Source organism: Tympanuchus pallidicinctus, unplaced genomic scaffold (assembly GCF_026119805.1).
Source record: "Tympanuchus pallidicinctus isolate F22 unplaced genomic scaffold, pur_lepc_1.0 scaffold17, whole genome shotgun sequence".
NCBI lineage: Eukaryota > Metazoa > Chordata > Aves > Galliformes > Phasianidae > Tympanuchus > Tympanuchus pallidicinctus.
Window position 1 is genome coordinate 8,692,043 of NW_026294690.1, and position 19,209 is coordinate 8,711,251.

Consider the following 19,209-nt stretch of genomic DNA (forward strand, 5'->3'; position numbering starts at 1 on the left):
GATGGGGGGGCGGGGCTTGGGGCCGAGGTGGGGGAGGGCCGGCCGCGCTCCGCGCCGCCATTTTCACGTCTGACAAACAAAAGAGGCGCAGCCGCCGCCGGCGCCGACCAGACCTCAGGTAACGGCCAGGGCTCGGGCGGTCCGCCAGGGTGTGCGGGGCTCCGAGGGGCCCGCTGCCGGGAGTGAAGGAGGTGGGGAGGGGGGCGGTCTCCGTCGGGGCCTTGCGGTGATGGGGGGGGAACTCTGGAACGCGGGGGGTGGGGACCGGGGCTCTGCGGAAGCTCGGGGCCGCGGGAGGGGCGGGCGGCTCGGCCGTGCCCGTCTGTGCCGAGCGAGAGGTGGCGGCGTTCCGCGGGCCGGGCGGCGCTGCGGGCGGCACGGGAGGATGCGTTGCGTAACGCTGTGCCGCCACTGCCCCCGGTGTGGGGAATCGGAAGTGCGCGGGGCGGGTGGCGCGGCTGTAGCGCGGCCGCGGCGCAGGAAGGTTCGTTCGGCGTAGCAGCGTTATCGCTGTTGGTGGTAACGGCCCGGTGGGACTCGCGCCCCGATGTGTCCTTGGCCTCGTTTCCACTGTGTGAAGTACACGTGCATAGCGCGGATATCGCTCCTGCCACGAGCTGGGATTTAATTGCCCTTTGCTTCTGGTCTGTCAGCTTTTATTTCTTGATGCGGGGGTTCTGGATGTCCCCGTGTGGTTTTGTGCTGCGTGCATCTCTGGGCGCTTCGGGATTAGGTCTTGGAATAAGGGCTTAGCATCTAGTTGTGTGGTTTTGAACTGCCTTGAAACATTGGTATCTTTGCTCATCCTGTCTCGTGGCTTCATATACAAAAGCACACACACACGTACTTCAGAATTGAATCATTAGGTAACATTTATTTGTTGTTTACTATGCTGCTGTTATAATTTGTAAGTGGGAAACAGCAACAATTTAACTGCCAGAATCCAGAAAGCGTTGTTTCTTCTTCATAAACATCTGAAGTGATCAGAGGTGTCTGCTGGTAAGGGTGGTGGGAAGGATTTTGGGAGGAGGGCTCACAAGATGCTTGGCGAGGATTACAGCCATCCAAATGGACTTGTTTCTAATAAAAGTAAGACCTTACACTTGGCCAAGTATTTTTCCATAAATTGAGATTCATTACCTTAATTGAAAAGCTCTCTTCCTAGCTCTTCCCTTCATAGCTTTCTGGAATAATAAATTGTCTGCAGTACTCTGCTAATACAAATGAAGCAGTTTTATGTTGCTATTTATTCTTGAGGCAAAGTAGATCAGAATCAGGGTGGGCATGTGGTACAGCAATTTGGGATGGAGCTGGACAGCTGGGTAGTGATGAGATGTGAGTGCTGGGCTTTGTGCTCTCAAACATTCCTGCCCTACCAGTTGCTTGCAGAGAATACTTTGCATTTGTCAGGCATGCTGCTTTGAAAAAGCAGGGTGAGGAAAGATGTTAAAGAAAGAAGCACTTAGCTGCCCTCCGTGGTTGGGCTTTCTGCCATGTCGGTACTGTGGTAGTGCCTCATCATTGTTCTCTGATAGCAGGGGAGGAGGCAGGGGGTTTTAAGGATGTTCTTGTTTTCTGAAGAGGTTGGGGGAAAGTAGGGAAGCCTTGTTGTAACGGTGCCCTGCTGTGGTCACAGGTCATAGCGTCATAGAATGGCCTGGGTTGAAAAGGACCACAGTGATCATCTAATTCCAGCCCCCTGCTATGTGCAGGTCACCAACCAGCAGACCAGGCTGCCCAGAGCCACATCCAGCCTGGCCTTGAATGCCTCCAGGGATGGGGCATCCACAGCCTCCTTGGGCAACCTGTTCCAGTGCCTCACCACCCTCTGTGTGAAAAACTTCCTCCTAATATCTAACCTAAACCTCCTCCATCTTAGCTTAAAACCATTCCCCGTTGTCCTCTCAGATGTCTGCCTTCTGGCTTTGGGAATAGGTTACTCTCAAGCTGGCGGTGAAAAACCTACTGGTGACTGTCCACAAGGAAGTCCCACCCAAAATGATAAGCTAAACATTAGTTGCTCTTAATCATTAAATCTTTATTGTCTGAATAAACTCAATTAGATAAGGTTTCGATTTGGAATAAACTCTCAGTGGTTTTGGTGTGAGGCGTGTGCCTCTCGGAGCAGAGCAGTGTCCCTGTGGGGACAGTGGGGGTTGGGAGTGAGCAGTGGTTTGATGTGGCTTTCAGTGCTAGGCTGAGGTGCAGCTTCTGTTCTGAAGACATTCATTGGTTTCCTTACCATTTCTGCACCAGTGCTCGAGTACAGAACTTGTTTGGCAGGTAGAATATGAGATGCTCTCTCCTCAATGAGATGCTGCAGCAAAAGGTTGAAAGGATGGAAACTGAGTTGCAGATAAACAAAAAATCAGCTTGATTGCACTTTCTGCTCTAGGTATACCTATAAATGTGGAGATAAGAACTAAGTATGGTAGAGTGTATTCTGTTATGCTGATATCTCTGTATTTGTAACAGTTCTGGAGTACCTAGTGAGCGGGGGTAGTGCCATGGTGTGGAGGAAGTCAGGTTTTTGACACCAGTGTGCGCAAAAACTCGCTGTCTCTTCCAGTTCATCCACTTATCAGCTGTTGGTTTGCTGATGCGCAGCTTGTCCCTGTTGGCAGGAGGCAGCACTTGGTGTCTAGGCAACGCCGGCCCGGCTCAGCATCTCTGTGGCTTGCTTGAAGAGATGAAAATTTTCCATTGCAGGGAGAGGATTTTTCCTCTATCACTGGTTCTTGAACCTGGCTTTCAGTCTTGCCCAAGGTTAATGCATCCAGAATAGGGATGGCTTTCAGATACGAAGAGCTACGTTGTGTAGTTTTAAGGTATAATTGTAGGTAACCGTTTCTGTGTCTCTTCTTAGAAATATCTCATGATGATGTTATTTTGGGCCCTTCATAATAACTATTTTTGTTATGATGTCATTCTTTTCTTCAATTTTGAAGAAAAAAAAAAAAGTTAAGAAAAAAAAGGTGACCCAGTGTAATGAGCTGTGAGTAGCCACACATTTCTGCTGCAGAGTCTGACATACTGTAGATATAAGGGAGGTAAAACTGTTCAAATGCAGATTTGTTGGTGGTGATGTCCAGTAAAGTGTTTATGAACTTTGAATCATCAATGATGGTTTTGGGCACTTCTTGATTTGCATGGCAGTACAGAATCAGAATCACAGAACGGCCAGGGTTGGAAGGGACCTCAAGGATCATGAATCTCCAACCCCCTGCCACATGCAGGGCCACCAACCTCCACGTTTAATGCTAAACCAGGCTGCCCAGGGCTCCATCCAACCTGGCTTTGAACACCTCCAAGGATGGGGCATCTACAACCTCTCTGGGCAGCCTGTTCCAGTACCTCACCACTCTCTGGGTAAAGAATTTCCCCCCCGATATCTGACCTAAATCTCGCCTCCCTCAACTTAAAACCATTTCCCCTCATCCTAGATGTATCAACCCTTTCAAAGAGTTGATTCCCCTCCCCTCTGTGGGCTCCCTTTAGGTATTGAACCTTGAGGTTCTGAGCGTGCCTCTGCTGGGTTGTGTTGGACTAACAATAACCTTTATAATAGGTACAGAAGGTACTCTTCTGTTGTACTGGTTGTCAGATACTTACTACTGAAGATAGCTGGAACCACGCAGTGTCCAGTTTTGCATTGCTGTACTGGGGAAAAAAAAAGTTTGCTTTTACAGCTCTTTTGATCTCTGAGAATCTTGCTCAATGAGGACGAACTCATTGCGTCTGCGAGTGGTTGGGAAGCAGTGGGTGCACAAGTCGTGGCTGGTTTGGAGCTGGGTAAGTGCTGTCCAGCCAGTTAATAGGGCAGACAGGAAGGCCAATTACTGATTTCACACAGCAGCCTATCAGTGGAACTGTATGTCTTGGTCACTATATCCTGTTCCAGCTGTGCTGAAGTTCAAAGAAATGGAAGGAACTAACAGAATTGGGCTGACTAGCTGGAACTGGCTGGTGATGCTCCAGTTGATATCTAGAGCTCGGGGAGCTCTGTACCAGGACAAAATACTCATTTTCACAGGCACTGTTGAATCTGTTAAGAATGAGCACTGGGAACTGCTGGGTTTATTTTCTTGAGGCACAGATGGCTTTGACGACAGTGCCCAAATAGCAGCGCGGTGCTGTGGTGCAGAAGGCTTCAGTAGTGCCTGAAACCTTACAGGAGTTGTAGGCACTGCCTAATTTTGTGCTTACTGATGCTGACAGTTTCCTTCTAGCAATTACTCTTCATTTATTTTTGCCAAAGAACAGCACTTGTACTTTGGATATATGATTAAGAACATGACGGCCAATTATTTATCATTCTTTGGCTGAGGTTAGCTGGCACACCTTGTTACAAAGAGGAACTGCTGACTTGATGGGCATCATCTTGATGTCTGTGGGGTATTGGCTCTTTCACAAGGTTGGTTCAGTGGAAGTAAAGGCATGGGGTTGAAGTGGATGGATGTGATGTGTTCATACTGGAGTTTTCAGAGTTGATGGAAGTGAGCAGCCTCTCAAGGATGAGGTGTAGGTGGAATAAAGGTGCAGTAGCTACACTGAACCGAGTGGTAATGGGAGGGAGTGTCTTGCACTTGTTCTATTGAGACAAAAAGCAAATTTTGAACAGTTATTTCTTGTCTGGGTGAATAATGACTTAACATCACTGTACACAGTTTGATTTCAAAGAATGTAGTCTTCCATGACCTTCCATAAGCTTGATTTCTCCCTGACGTGTTTTGTTTTCTGACAGTGTTGTTCTTCAGAAACACACAATTGGAATATGAGCACAGCATGAATGATGGTGCTGTACCGCAGAGTTTTGAGGAGAAAAGAGGCTTTTGGCAGTCATCCTGTCCAAGTCCTTCTTTGGCTAGTGGATACACTTGTGGCAGCCTTGCTCCCTTGTGTCAGGGAGTTGCTGGCTGGTACCAAATGTTGCTGTAACTTGGTTCCAGGGTATCTTTAAGAAGCGTGGAGGGGACAGGAGGTGCATGTAAAAATCACACAGTAATATATGATTCCTCAAGGATGGAAGTTCAGGCTGTGTGGTTTGGTTAGAGATGTGTTTGTGGGTGGTTCAGTGCATTCTGAAACGAACGCAGTTGGAAGGATATGGTGAATGACTCTCAGGAACCTTCACTGATGGGCAGCAAAAGCTCAGGGACTGATCCGAGGTTGAGTCTCAAACCCAGTATTTGAGGAAGCACAGAATGAAATGTGGCTGTCACGTCTTACTGCTGTCTGTCTTGTTTTGCTGTGAGACTGCTTTCAGCTGGAAGGAACTAGGCTTCATTTGACGTATGCTGATGGTATGAGTGAATATACATGTAAACAGGAGACGTGCGCTATGTGGCTGTGGATTGTTGGCATCATTCTTCTGCTGGTTCACTTACAGAAGGTCTTTGGTGCTCCTCCGGGACCTTTTTCTCAGGGAGTTAAGAGTAGATCTTAGGATTTGGGCAGTTTAACAGGCTTGTCCATGTAAGCATCAGGGATTGGGATTTCTGAAGGGAATGCAGACAGAAAAAACTTCCTGCGATACAGCAAATGCAACCCTTGTGAAAGACTTGACAGGTTCCCTTCTGAGCAGCTTCACATACAGAGCAGCTTAGTCACAGCTCCAAGGGCTGCTCAGAAAGGTGCCCAGTTCTTTATTGAGGGGTTAGGAGTGCCAGGCTGCTAAATTTGTGGCAGTGAGAAAGGTGTACGCATGGGTTTATTTCAGCCTTGATGCTTGAATTTCTGGGTGGCTTTTTGTGTCTCGAATAGCACTTCTGCTTGTGTAATCCACGTAATTTAGCTTTTGCTGTCTTATTTTCAGAAGATTAAAGGCTGAATGCTATTCTGGTTTCTCCATGACAAAGGGCAGCGTTGTCTTTTTATAGCAACCGGTGTTTTTGGCCAGCGGTGTCAGAGTGCTGTCCTAGGATGGATCAGTTTCTAAATAGGAAGTTCAAGTAGCTTAGTTCTGGCGGTTCGGGTTTCTGAGTTTCCATGGCATTTTACGTGGCACAGAGGTGAGCTCTTAAATTACACAGTCCCTGGAAATACCACATGGGTTAGAATTGCACGCTCTTTTCTGGCAGGGTATGCTTAGTAACCCCTAACTTGGCTTTATTTTTGTTTCAGGGAGATTAAATAGCTTTGAGACAGAAAGCTGGCATTTTGCTGGAGCTTTGTTTATGTAATTGTTAAACGTGCAGATTACAAAGGGCGGACAGAGAGCTGAAAGCTGTTGCTTTTTGGTATTTCTAAAGCTTGTTCAGAGCCCCTGACCTCCTTGCTGAGGTTTAAGGGCTTCCCTCCCTCAGCTCAGTGGCTTCATCAGCTAAGAAAAGGCTGTATAAGCTCTCGAATTGCCTTGGTTACTCTCTTGTGTTCCGAGACAAAGCGAGAGGGCTGTGTGTTTCTCCTAGTCATTCTGAGCTGGCTTAGGCACGGTAAGGGGCAGCAGCTGTGTGTGAGGAGCAGTGATGGAACGTGATACAGCAGATTTCTTTGACGTGTTTGTGCTGTCAGTGTGTTATCCACAGATATGTGTGCTGTGTAATTCTTAGTTTCATCTGTTTGGGCTGTGTTCAGAAGTCCTGCCGATACTTGCAAGAGCAGCTCTGCAGCTGTTCCAGACTTACAGCTGTCAATGCACGTCTCAACTTGAGCAGCAGTGTTTTTCTCATAGTAAATACTGCTGCTTATATTTGAAGGAAAACAACTCCATGGTTAAAAGGAGCTAGCAAAAATGCTGCTTTTTGTTTGTTCCTTATGCTAAGTGCCCATCTTTATGCGTGTATAGGCACTGCAGTGCCTGATGTTCTGTTTGTAGGTTGCAGGCAGCGTTAGCGTTGGGTGGAAGGGCCCAGTGCTCCTTGCAAGGGCTGCCTGCAGCAGGTGCTGCTGTGCACTGCTGGCTCCTGCAGGCTGAGCTGCGCTGCTTCTCTGCTCTCGGTGGAGTTGGGCCTGTGGGTGCAGCATGCCTGGCATGAGGAACCTGGGGTATTTCCAGGTGTTTTCAACAATCCTGACCTTTCTTTTGAAGTTTATTGCTAATTTTGAAGATTTGTAAAGCTAGCAGAGATTTACAAAGAGGCTGGAACGATTTTTTTTAGAGCTAAATACTTCAGCTATGTTTTGCTTGTCACGTGCCAGTGATGGATGAGCTCTGGCACAAAGCACAGACCTTTTTTGAAAAGCTAATGCCAGTGGATTTGCTTCGGGTTTTATTGCTGCATTTCTCCAGTAATACAACAGGAAAATGTTTACAGCTTGAAATAGGAGTTCCTGTAACTGGAGGAGGGCAAGTGCTGCTGCTTTAATTTCTAGATGAACAGATACTTTCCATCTGATAATAAATATGCATTCTTCCATCTGTTAGTGATCTGATGTCAAAAATAAGATTAGATTTCTACCTTGATAGAAGCAAAACTGCTGTCTACTTAGCTCTGCTGCTTTCCCAAAAGGGTTTTGCAAACATGTTTTGTATAACTCTGTTCCTGAATTATGCGTAATTCTGCGTTTTAGGTTCAGTCTAATTACGTGTGATTAAGGGAAGAACTTGAAAGAATTTTCTTTCTTTTGTCTGGTGAAGCCTTTCTGTTGTTCCAACCTACATGGTTGTGTTGCTGCAGTTGCCAGCGGTTTCATAAGAACAGATCAGAAGAAAAAAACTGGTATCAGTATTTCTGAGAAGCAGGTGGGACAGACCAGTAGAAGAGACCAAGCACTGTATGTTCAGCAGGAGAAGTGGCTGCAGGTGAGCTGGTGGTGCTGAGCACATCTTATGGTGCCGGACTCCTGTTGCTCTCATCCTGACCTGTGAAGCCTGGAGCCAAAGTCTTGCTGCTTGGAAAGTGAATGCACATGTTGTCTCTATGTGTAGGTATGGAGGAATTGATATTTAACTCCTGTAACTGTTCCTGCTGGGTGTTTTTACAACACCTTGTAACTGAGAGATGAGCACGAACATGTCTCTGAATGACCACTTAAAGATCATTATATTGATTGATTTGCTGCAGAAGAACACAAAAATAAGTTCATTTACATAGGAACTTACAGCTCAGCATTTTTTTCCTTACCAGTACTTATAAGTAACGAAGTAGTGTGAGTAGTCACAGACCCATGGTTTAAGTTACACCTTTCCCCCACTCCTTTAAAGCAGATTTGATAGAGCAGCCTTCTGAGATGCAGACCAAAGTGTTGCGGACACTGGGAAGATTTGTTAGCAGATGCTGCAGATCTACAGCATGCCACTGCCCTGTGTCTTTTTCTTGCATCTAGGGAAACCAGGGAGCATTTATCCAAACAGGTTTGACATCCTGATGTTGCATCCCTCTGCTTTGTAGCTTCTATTCAAGGAGTGTACCTTGCTATTTGCAATAGGTTGACAGAGCTGGTAACGGAAGACGAAGCTTGCCTGTTGTGTGCTCATGTAAGGGTTTGGAATGTGCTGGTAAAATCCCACTCAAATAGGTGCATTGCAGGTTCTTGGTGTGCTTATGCTGGTCCCGCTGTGAAGGCTGTTCTCTTTGCACATGGCAGTGACTTGCAACTGAGCCCTCAGTACGGTTCCAATGTGCACAAAGCAGGTGGTGGGGTGTCTCACAAACTTCCCTTGGTGCTTTCCATGTTGATGGCTGCATGTTTGTCTGTCCCTTCTCAGTTGGTTTTCATTTCTTCAGATTGGACCACTTTTCTCTTTGTCATTTCCACTGGGTCACTGGTTTTCTGCTTGCTCACATTTGCCCATCTGTGTGGTTTGGCTTCCTTGGAATCTGTAGGAGGGACTCATCTTTGGTTCTGTGGGGTTAGGGCATTTTGTAGCAGCTCAGCTCTGCAGGCAGCTTCCCTTTTGCATTGTGCAGTGAGCTGTGGGAAGGAGGGCAGAAAGCTTTGCTGCCTCGTTTGTGCCACCTGAGTGAGTGGGGGCTGTTGGAGGCTGCAGGTTGGCCCCGGTGTGTGCAAGTCTGAGCTCAGGGAAACCCAGCTTTAATAGGGGGTCAGAAAGGTGGTTTGGAGCCAGCAGTTTAGCTGTTGGGTGTTGGGGAAAAGGGTTATTCAGTGAGATTGTTAGGAAGGGGGGAGTTGGTGCTTAGTTGGGATCTCTCCAGGGGATGTATTCATTAATGCAGTCACATATTGGACTGAGTTAAGAATCAGTGAGGGCATAAAATACCTGCTAAAGAGTGGAGTCACCCAAGATGCATTTTAAAATGCTGAAAATGTGAGTTATTGGTGCTGTTCTTTTATAGTCACTGTCATGTGTGGATGAAAATAAGAGCATGTGGGGAAGGGCAGAGCACGCTGAGTTTGGCATAAAGATACTGGAAGATGGCTGCTGTGTGCTCTGTCCTGCCTAAAGAGCATTGGTAACAAGCTGGGCATGGAATGGGGAAAAAGCAGTGTAAACTTGTGCTCATCCTGGCTGAGATCTCTGCTGTCAGAAGCAGTCAGACGTATGTTAGAGCTTTCCTTTTGAAGGAAGTAAAACCTATCTGATGTTTGCAAGGCTGTTTTGTGCAAGCATGGTGTTTGTAAAAGGGATGGTACAGGGGTTTCTGGTGGGCCTTACAGTTGTGATTCAGGTTCTGTGAAGCTGAGTGGTGAATTTCCCGATATTAGGTGAAGTTAAAATAGCAAACACATTGTAGTAAAAATCCTGGGGTTTTAGCATTCCAGAGCAAAATCTTAAGGGTATTTTTGCTGTGACATGCTAATGAGAATACCTCTGAAGGCCACTTTGTGGCATGGAAGCAACTTGAACTCAGATATCTTTCAAACTTTGAATGGGTAAAATACAGTAATTGTTCCCAGGGCCAACTTAAGCTGCTTGATTCACTGAGATACGAATCGCTGGCGGGGCGTGCAGGCGTATCGCCTTTTGGGCACTGCTGCCCTGTTCAGACCTTACACGCATTACAGGCTGGTGCGAGTTCCCTCTGTCTCTCCAGCCTTCACATCATCCCCACTGAGCACATGGTGTTTGGCTTTTGGAGTTGTTTCTAATGTGCCTCTCCCCCCCTCCTTTAAATATTGCATAACTGCTATTTTTATAATACCAGAGCTATAAAAAAGCTTGCTTTGTTAGCCTTTGAATGGGAAGCTGTGCTGTATGATGTGCTGCCAGACCTGTGTTTTTCAGGAAGCAGCGAAGGAGTGTGAGCAGCCCTGCTGGGGGCTGTGCTTGGGAGCACTGCTGCCAAGTAACGTGCTGCACCATGGGCAGGAGTGTTGTCTGCACCGCTTGGGCCTGTGTGAAGCAAACAAGCTGAGCTGCTGCTGACAAGTTCCCTGAAGGTGCGTTGGGTAAGCAAGGTGTTGAGTGCTGGCTGTGTTGCAGGCACTTTCTGCTACACGGCCCTGTGTTGGAGCAGTGTCTGTAAGACCGAGCTCCTGGTGCAGCTTCTGCAGCAGTAGGACTGGTGCTAACCAGGAGCCAGAATCACTGCTGCCAGTCGGTGTCTCTATGTCAAGGATAATCAGGAAGGTGCTCACAGAGCTGTACTGCTGTCTTGGAAAGAGCCCCTCTTGCAGTGCCCATGTTCAGTGCCAGCACGGAGCTGTGCTCCCCCATGGCCTTGTGCATGCTGAGCTCTGCCCGCAGTGAGTGCCAGCAAACCTCTGCCTAACACTGGAGGCACCAGAAGCCTTGCTGGTGCAAGGAAAGCCCAATTGCAACTCTGGAGAGATGTGGAACTGCTGCAGTTGGGAAATGGCTGGGGTGACACTGAGAGGTCCCGACCTGCCTGTCTACAAGCTGTGTGTCGTGCTGTGGGCGTCTCTGGGGACGCAGTCAGAGCACAGTGACGGAATGTGCTGGAAGGGAAGCTTGCTAATTTGGTAATGCTGTTACGCTTCTTGAAAGCAAGGGAGAAAAAACAGCGAAGTGCTGTGTAGTGAGTAGAATATCGATCTGTTAGCTGTGGTGCAGGTAAACATTCCCGGAGCTGGAACCGAACGATCGATCCGTGTCCTGAAGTGGTGCTTTCACTCCAGTAATGCCCCCACGGCCGGGGCGTGCCGTGCGCGGTGTGCTGCAGCCCGCGGCGCTGCTTCTCGGTTAATGGAAAGCCGCCGGGTAACAAAGGAGGGCAAATAAAAATAGAGCCGTGACCTGGAACGCTTTGTGATCCCTTTGAACTAAGTGCGTTGTTGTTTGAGTAATGATCTTCAGACGAAATAAGAGGAGCCTGTTTTCGCTGCAGAAAGTTAATGATTAAAGCTCCTGTCTAAAATTAGAGCGATTTGACTAAAATTTTACATGCAGGCAGGCCGGGCTGAGCCGCGCTCCGTGACCCCGCGCCCGGCGGTGCAGGGGCGAAGGGGGCGGTGCTGGTGCGCTGCGTGCCGGGACGGCCCGCCCATCGCCGGCATCGCGCAGGCGCGGGAGGACGGGAGCTGTTGGCCCCGCCCATCGCCGGCTGCCATTGGTCGAGGCGCGGTGGGCGGGCCGAGGCGCGGCGATCTGTCTGGTCGCGTCCCGAGCGCGCCCGCAGTCCGGCGCCGGCCGAGCGGCGCGCGGGGCCGAGTGGGGTGCTCAGTTCGGTGCTCCTCTGCTTGCCTTACAGACCGCTGGGCTGGAGCTCCGCCTGCGCGCCTCCGGGACCTCCACCTCGGAACCGCCCTCACGCCGTCGCCTCCCTCTGTCTAATGCGCTACAAGGATGAGCCCAGCATTTGGAGCTATGGAAGTGGAGCACTATTCCAAGGGAGTCCTGCTCGAGCCCTTTGTCCACCAGGTCGGGGGACACTCCTGTGTCCTCCGGTTTAATGACAAGACTATCTGTAAGCCCCTTATCCAGCGGGAGCACCAGTTCTATGAGACTCTCCCAACAGAAATGCGTAAATTCACTCCGCAATATGAGGGTAAGTTACAGAACCATAGGATGGGGTCAGGCTGCTGCTTTCTGCAATACCAGCGTGCTGTGTGCTCTGCTGTCTCTGAAATCTCTTCTGCGTGGAAGAGGTTTTGGGGGTTTTCTTTTCATGTATTTTGATGTTGTCTGAGGCAGGCTGTGGAGATGCAGGGTGGAAATGCTTGCCCAGCTGGTGTTTGGGCTGCCTAACAGCATTAGAGTAGAGCAGCTCTGCTGGTGATAGCCCATGTATCTCCCTTAGGCATAGGTAAGTCACTAACAGCTTGCGGATGTTTTCAGTAATTATCTGCTGCTTTTTTGTGGATTTGTAATTAATTTTCACCACTTGTTTGATGTCTGTTTACAGGAATTTGATAAGTTGGGTGTTGTGTGTAAGCTTAATTGTGATCTCATTTATTTGGGGGTTTGTCCTTTCACTCTCATTTTGATCACAATAAATACACGTTGGTGAAGTGTCTTGTTAAATACTTGCAGCGTTGTTTTGTCATTAAGGAAACGAAAATCCATGGCGTTTAGGTAGGCAAAGATCAAATAGCCGTGATGAGGCTGAGTCAGATCTTATGTAGGAGTGGAAATTCCAGTTCTCCTAAACATTGCACTAGTTAACAGAAGTTCTTTTCTTTGTTATTCCATCGATGGCTGGTTGGTGATTAATAAATAATGACCAAAGCATTTTTTAACTGGAGTTGCTTTTTATGGCACGCTGACTTTAACAGCTGTAGGGTGACCGTTTGCACTGTTTGTGAAACTGGCAGAAGACTTCAGAGATGTTTCCCAGTAGTGCTGCCTGCGTGCTGGCAGAGACTGACACCTCTTACATGAGTTCTTTGGGACTGGAAGAAAATGTGGTCTTTGAGTGATCCTTTTCAGAATGTAATAGAATGATTGTACCGGTCTGCATGGCTCTGGGGAGTGTGGGAGGGATTTAGGGGATAAGGGGCCTCACTTGGGCCTTCTGTTATTATTTTTCCAGGATAAAGGCCATTTGCTAGCTGGTTCCACCCCCCTTTTTCCTGTTGTCCTTTCCTTTGTGGCAGCAGGAGTGTCAGAGCCTCTGCACCCCCTCCCATGGGCACTGTAGGTGTCAGAGCTGCCTGCCATCTCTCGCCGAGACCTCTCCCTCTGGCCCAAAGATGAGCTGCAAGAACTTGATTTGAGGATAAGGAGAGGGGACTGGAAAATAAAAACCTAAAAACCAATTCAGACATTGTCATGGCTTAAGCACGCCCAGAAACATGCTAACGTTAGCGTGGGGGGCTCTGTGTCAGAGCACTGTGCTGGGACTGCATGCAGCGCGGTGCTCCAGAGCCTCTGCAGAGGGAGGGTCAGAGAAAAGTGTTCTCAAGGTTCGCCGTCTCCATGTACCACAGATGTGTTCTGTACTGCATTGTGTGATTTCACAGCACTACTGCATTGCTGCTATCAATAAAATATATACCAAAAAGAAGAGAATGTGTAATTCAATGTAGTGATTTAAGAGGGATGCACTCGGACTAGTTTCACTGTCGTGTGACATCATTTTGTTTTGCTCTGCTTGCAAGTCTTTCCCCTGGGGTTCTGCTGACCAAATCCTGTTTGCACAAGTGGGTTTTGCTTTGCTGTCATGCAAAAACGTAAAGCTTTCACTGTTTGGATTTTTTTTTTTTGGTGCAGATTTTCACTGCAAGTTGTTAACATGTTTGACATCTCGTTTAGGGTCAGACCAGTCAGGTTTTTTAATAAACATTTTTATTAATTGAAATTGTCTCCTGTTATTATTTGATTCTTACTTGATTCTGAATTGGAGAGAACAGATTTTTTTTTTTTTTTAATATTCTGTCATTATGATAAATTGTCTTTTTTAAGGTATCATCTTTGTCTAGGTCTTTTGATATTTGTTAGGTTGGCAAATGAGGTTTGGCCTGTGGCAAGATAGAAACTAAGGACCAGGGTAAGAGAAAAAAACAAAAGTTGCTGTATTTTTAATGTTGTGTGCTGTTAAAAGGCTTGCTTATTGCTTCAGCAATTCACAGCTGCTTATGTCCTTTCTCTCTTCAGGCGTGGTGTCAGTGAGCTTTGAAGAGGATGAAGATGGAAACTTATGTCTAATAGCATATCCATTAAATGGGGACCACGATAACTTGGAAAACTTAGATAATTCTGACTGTGAACCCAAAAGTAAGCTGTTGCGATGGACTAACAAAAAGACAGTGTTGTTAGAAAATGAGAAGCTATCTAAGGAGTGGGTCCGACAGCACAGGAAAGAGGAAAAGATGAAAAGGTAGGTTTAAGAGGGAGAGCTGGGATGCAGAGTGTTGAAGCATAGCATTTTTTGCTGTCAAACTGGGATAAGGTCTCCAGAATTCCAGAGAACTCTCCAGATCTCTGCTTTCAGTTTCTGTTCTCATTTCTTTCATCTTTTTCCTGACCTTTTCACTGCAGTCAGGCTCAGCTGTGAAACTGCCCTGTCCTGAGCCTGTTAGCATGGTGACTGCTTTTTGCTGCGATTACCTAAGAAGGGTTTTCCAGTGCTGTACAAAAGATGTGTTACAACCAAGCCATCACATTCCAATTGTGCTGTTGTAGGAAGACAGCTTTATCTCTGTTCATCATGTTCTCCCTCCCGTTTTCTCATAATTATGCCTTCTGTGAGCTCTCTGAGCTGTGAAGTACTGAGCTAGAACACTAACCTTAGCAAGGGTAAGGATACATTAAAGTATCCCTTACATATTGGAAGTAATTCAGACAGGTAAAGAATGCATACATTGAATTACTGCATGTTTTGTGACTAATTTACCTGTATGCTAATTGTCTGAATGTACAGAAAGGGGGAAAAAAACTAGTGCTAGCTGTTAGAGAATGCAAGTAAAACAGACCTCACTGGGTTTAACTTTATAAACTAAGTGTTCATTGTTGATTCACTTCTAATCTAATCTAATGCTTTATTCTGTTTTCTAGTCATAAGCTAGAGGAAGAGTTTGAGTGGCTGAAGAAATCTGAAGTTTTGTATTATACTGTAGAGAAAAAAGGAAATATTAGTTCACAGCTTAAGCAGCATAATCCTTGGAGCATGAAATGTCACCAGCAGCAGTTACAGCGGATGAAGGAAAATGCAAAACACCGAAATCAGTACAGTATCCTTTCCTGAAGATGGAATGGGTAGGGCTCTGCTTTTTATTTCTTGAACATGACAGATAAAAGTTTAGCCAGGCTTAACTCCAACCCAGGGATCTTTGTGAAGCAGTCACTTACATGGTGACTTGGAAGGGATTGCCAGCACTTTCCAGGATGCAGGCTTTTCCAGCATGCTGTGAAGTAGTGAGGGCAGGAAATCCAAGTAACTTCTGCAGATTGGGACTTAGTTAATGGAAAGGCTTTAGAGCGTTTGGGATCTTCCACAAAACAGACTTACTAAGGTAAGCTTTTGGAGGAGGGGAGAGTTAAGTGACTCTTTTTTCCCTTGGTGAGAGCCATTACTGTGATCAGTACTGAGGATCTCAAAAACTAGTTGCTGCTTTCCCTTCTCAGCAACTTCTCAATGTTGTCTGAAATATAGGGTGGGATGGTCTGATAGAGTGGTCTGCTTTGATAGTCTCCTTACAGTGAGCCTTTCTGATAAAGACAAGCTGAATATAAACTGTCAGGATGGCAGCATGAGAAAAAAGCAGCGACTACATGAAAGCTGAGGCACGCTTCTGTGCTCTGCAGCTTCAGGCAGAGCAACGTGTCCAGAAAAGGACAGTGAAGCTGTGAGGGGCCTGGAACGCAGGTTTCATGAGGGGCAGCTGAAGGAGCTGGGGTTGTTCAGTTGAGCAGAAGGAGCTGGGGTTGTTCAGTCTGCAGAAGAGGCTCGTCTCTCTGCAGCTGCTTGAACGAAGGCTGTGGCAAGTTGGGGTCTGGCTCTGCTCCCACATAAGTTTCCATATGTTCCATAGCCATAGGACAAGAAGTGGTGGCCTTGAGTTGGAAGGCATTCCAACTTGTTCGCTGTAGGAAACCTTTATTCTCTGAAAGAGTGATGGTGGGTGAGCAGTTGGACTGGATGATCTTGGAGGTCTTTTCCAACCTAGGTGCTGTTTGTGTGGCTGGGGGAGGTCCTGCTATATGCAGGGTTGCATGCAGCCAGTAAATCCTGCCAAGATATTAATACCTGTATGCTTTGGTAAGCAAATCCCTGTGTGTGAGGAGTTCTGGTGAATGAATTACCCGAACATCTCAGTGACTAATAAACTGTTCAGAGTGAGAGAAAGTACTTTGTGGCTGCGCAGAGTTGTCACTGCTTCACTGCAGGTGACTGATAAATTACCTGGCAAGTGTGTGATATTTCAGAAGCAGACCTTGTGTTCTGAGGTATTTGTGGGCTGTACTTTGTCTGAATCTGTGGCTTGTCTGCCAGATTTTGTGACCTCAATTACATTTTTCCCACTTACTGCAAATGAACAAAGAAATCACCTGACTCATTTATCTTCTCTAGAGACCAGTATAACTAGGAGTAGGTAAGTACTTTAATACCAGGTGTTTGCAACTGAGTTTTGATAGGCTGCTGTTTAGTGGGCATAACTATGATTGGAATTATGGCACTAACATGCCTGTGGTAGCGGTTTTAAAGTCCTGTGACTGTACTGTGAGGACGGTTCCTTAACTAGCACTTCAGAATTCATTTTGCTGGAAAACCTGACATCTCGCTATGAAGTACCGTGTGTGCTGGACCTCAAAATGGGAACCCGACAGCATGGAGATGATGCTTCAGAAGAGAAGAAGGCGAACCAAATCCGTAAATGTCAGCAGAGCACATCAGCTGTTATTGGAGTCAGAGTTTGTGGCATGCAGGTGAGAGGAAAGTGAGTTGTGTGCAAGGCAACTGACGAGTACCTGCTTCATCCTTTGTGTTGTTGTCCTTGAGATGCTGTGCTTCATTTCGAGCAGTGAGGGGAATGAGGCTTTTGTGAATGACTTCCCAGTGGAAGGTAGCAGCTCCTGCATCACAGGGAAAGTGTTCTCTGAGCAAGAAAGTTCTTACGGTGCAGGCTCCTGCACCATAAGAGTAATTGAAAATTGTGTAGTAAAATTGCTGATTTGATTAACATCTCCAGATAAGCAAGATAACTGTAGGAAGCAGTTGCATTGTGAATAAAACATGAAAATTAGCCAACATTTTAACTAGCATCAGTTCTGTCTTGCAGACTATGAGAAGCTGTAGATCTTTCTGTTTAAAGTAGGCTTGTTGTGAAGTGGGTTAGAAAGTGTGGTAAGAGTAGGGGCTGAATGAGATCCGTGCATGGACTTTCACCCAAGTTTTTTGTTTACTTGTTTCTGTATTTCCTAGAGTGACAAGTGGGAAAGAGCTTGTTTGTTTCTGAGGCTTTCCCGAAGCCTCTCCTCCCATCCAGCAGATTCTGGGAATGCCAGCAGTGTTTGCTGGGACTTGTTCCACAGCACGACTCCTGGCATGATTGGTGTTCAGCGCACTGTTGAAATTCTGAGAAAAGCACGAGGCAGCTCCCACACTTTTGTTTCTGCCTTTTAACCACACTGCAGGGATTTGAGCTGGCTGGCTTGCTGGTTTGCCTTCCAGTACAGACCTGTGGTGGAAAACAAGGAGGAGCTTTAGAAGCACCTCTCGTGTTTACTTTATGGAGTTGTTTTGGCATTTTTTCTGTGCGCTGTGTTGAGTGCTTTCCCGTAGGAAGAATCTTCCTGCACGAGAACCTCCAACTTCTTGGAAATATGGAGATGTATGGTGGCACACCTTGCTTTTCTGAAACAGCGTTTGCTGTCCTGTTCTGAGCTCAGCATCCTGGGAATGAACTGGTGTGCCTGTGAGCAGAGGCAGGTGGTGTCCGAGTGGCTGCAGTACAAGTTGTATCTTGCACAGAGATCTTGGCCGCAGCTTTCCTAATCTCGCTTGAACTCCCCAGTCATACCTTCCAAGTGGAAAAGCTCAAATGTAAACTGAAAGACTTTTCCACTTCCTCTGAGCCTCGAAGTTCCGTAGCCACTGCTGGCTGTTGTTGCAAACAGTTTCTGCAAGAGCAGTGTTGAGAGCGGCGTGTCATCGTGTAAGAGCTTTCCATAGCAGCCTTCTCAGCAGTGCCAGCAACTCTAACTCCTCTTTTCTCTTGTGTGTGCTTGAATACACAGGTGTACCAGGCAGGCACTGGCCAGCTGATGTTCATGAATAAGTACCATGGGAGAAAGCTCTCAGTCCAAGGATTTAAAGAAGCACTTTACCAGTTCTTTCATAACGGCAAATACCTGCGCAGGGAACTCTTTGAATCTGTTATTAAAAAACTGACTGAACTCAAGTCTGTCCTGGAGAAGCAGGAGTCCTACCGCTTCTATTCGAGCTCCCTGCTGATCATCTACGACGGGAAGGAAAGGCAGGAAGTTGCTGTCGACTCGGACCCGGAGGACTTGGAGGACCTTTCAGAGGAGTCTTCGGATGAGTCGGCAGGAGCGTATGCCTACAAACCCACTGCTAGTACTGTTGATGTCCGTATGATAGACTTTGCCCACACCACCTGCAAGTACTATGGGGAAGATAGCGTGGTGCATGAGGGCCAAGACACGGGTTACGTTTTTGGACTTCAGAATTTAATAGATATTATTAAAGAAATAAGAGACGAAAATAGCGAATAAACAGTGTGAATGCACATCAGTAGGAAGCGCACTGTCGTGACTCTGTATTCCAAAATTATTGGCCACTTTCTGGTGGTAGGAATCCTTACAGGCTCTGCAGGGATGCTCCTGTCAGAGTCAGACTTGTTCAGAGGGCATTTACTTATATTGGTGCTGGACCTAGCACTGGCAAAACTTAGTATCCTTATTTATTTTAACTTTCTTAAACATTCCATATTTGATTACTCAGATACCTCTGTTATCCCTGTGTGTATACGTTCCAATAAAATTCTTTTTGTTCATTGTAAGTGATGCTTGTGTCATTGCTGCTGACTGAGAAGGGGGTAAAGTTTTGAGATCTTTCTGGTGGTGTTACGCAAAAGCAGCATTAGAACAGCAAAGCTTTCATTAGCTTTTGTTAGACCACGTGGAATAATGCATTGCTTCTGGGCCTCCTGTCCAGAACAGCGAGTGAGAACCATGGCAGCAGAGAGCTGGGGCCTGGCCAGCAGCTGGAGCACCTGCCTCTGGGGAGCAGGGCCTGTGTGGGTCTGGAAGAAGGTGCCTCTGAGGGAGCAGAGGGATGAAGGCTGTTGTAAGCCAACAGTCAGCCTCTAACAGCCAAACAAACTGTTTCCTGTTTTGGGATCTTGTAAACTGACTCCTGCTGTGTAACCTGTTTCTATATAAATTTTCCTAATCTAAGATGAGCCAAACCATACGTAAGAAACTCCTACAGGATTAGCTGT

At 46.9% G+C, this 19,209-nt stretch overlaps 1 protein-coding gene across 2 annotated transcripts; it reads left to right on the forward strand.

Annotated features, from left to right (window-relative positions):
* Positions 1–18,768, forward strand: IP6K2 (inositol hexakisphosphate kinase 2). Of its 2 annotated transcripts, XM_052679223.1 has the most exons (6): positions 1–118; positions 11,556–11,852; positions 13,901–14,123; positions 14,801–14,976; positions 16,497–16,672; positions 17,984–18,768. In XM_052679223.1, the coding sequence occupies exons 2-6, from the start codon at positions 11,651–11,653 to the stop codon at positions 18,479–18,481; spliced, it is 1,275 nt and encodes a 424-aa protein (XP_052535183.1). In that variant the 5' UTR covers positions 1–118; positions 11,556–11,650; the 3' UTR covers positions 18,482–18,768. The 2 variants fall into 2 exon arrangements, with proteins under 2 accessions (XP_052535183.1, XP_052535182.1); XM_052679222.1 differs by lacking the exon at positions 1–118 and having other exon boundaries at positions 11,473–11,852.
* The last annotated feature ends 441 nt before the right edge of the window (positions 18,769–19,209 follow it).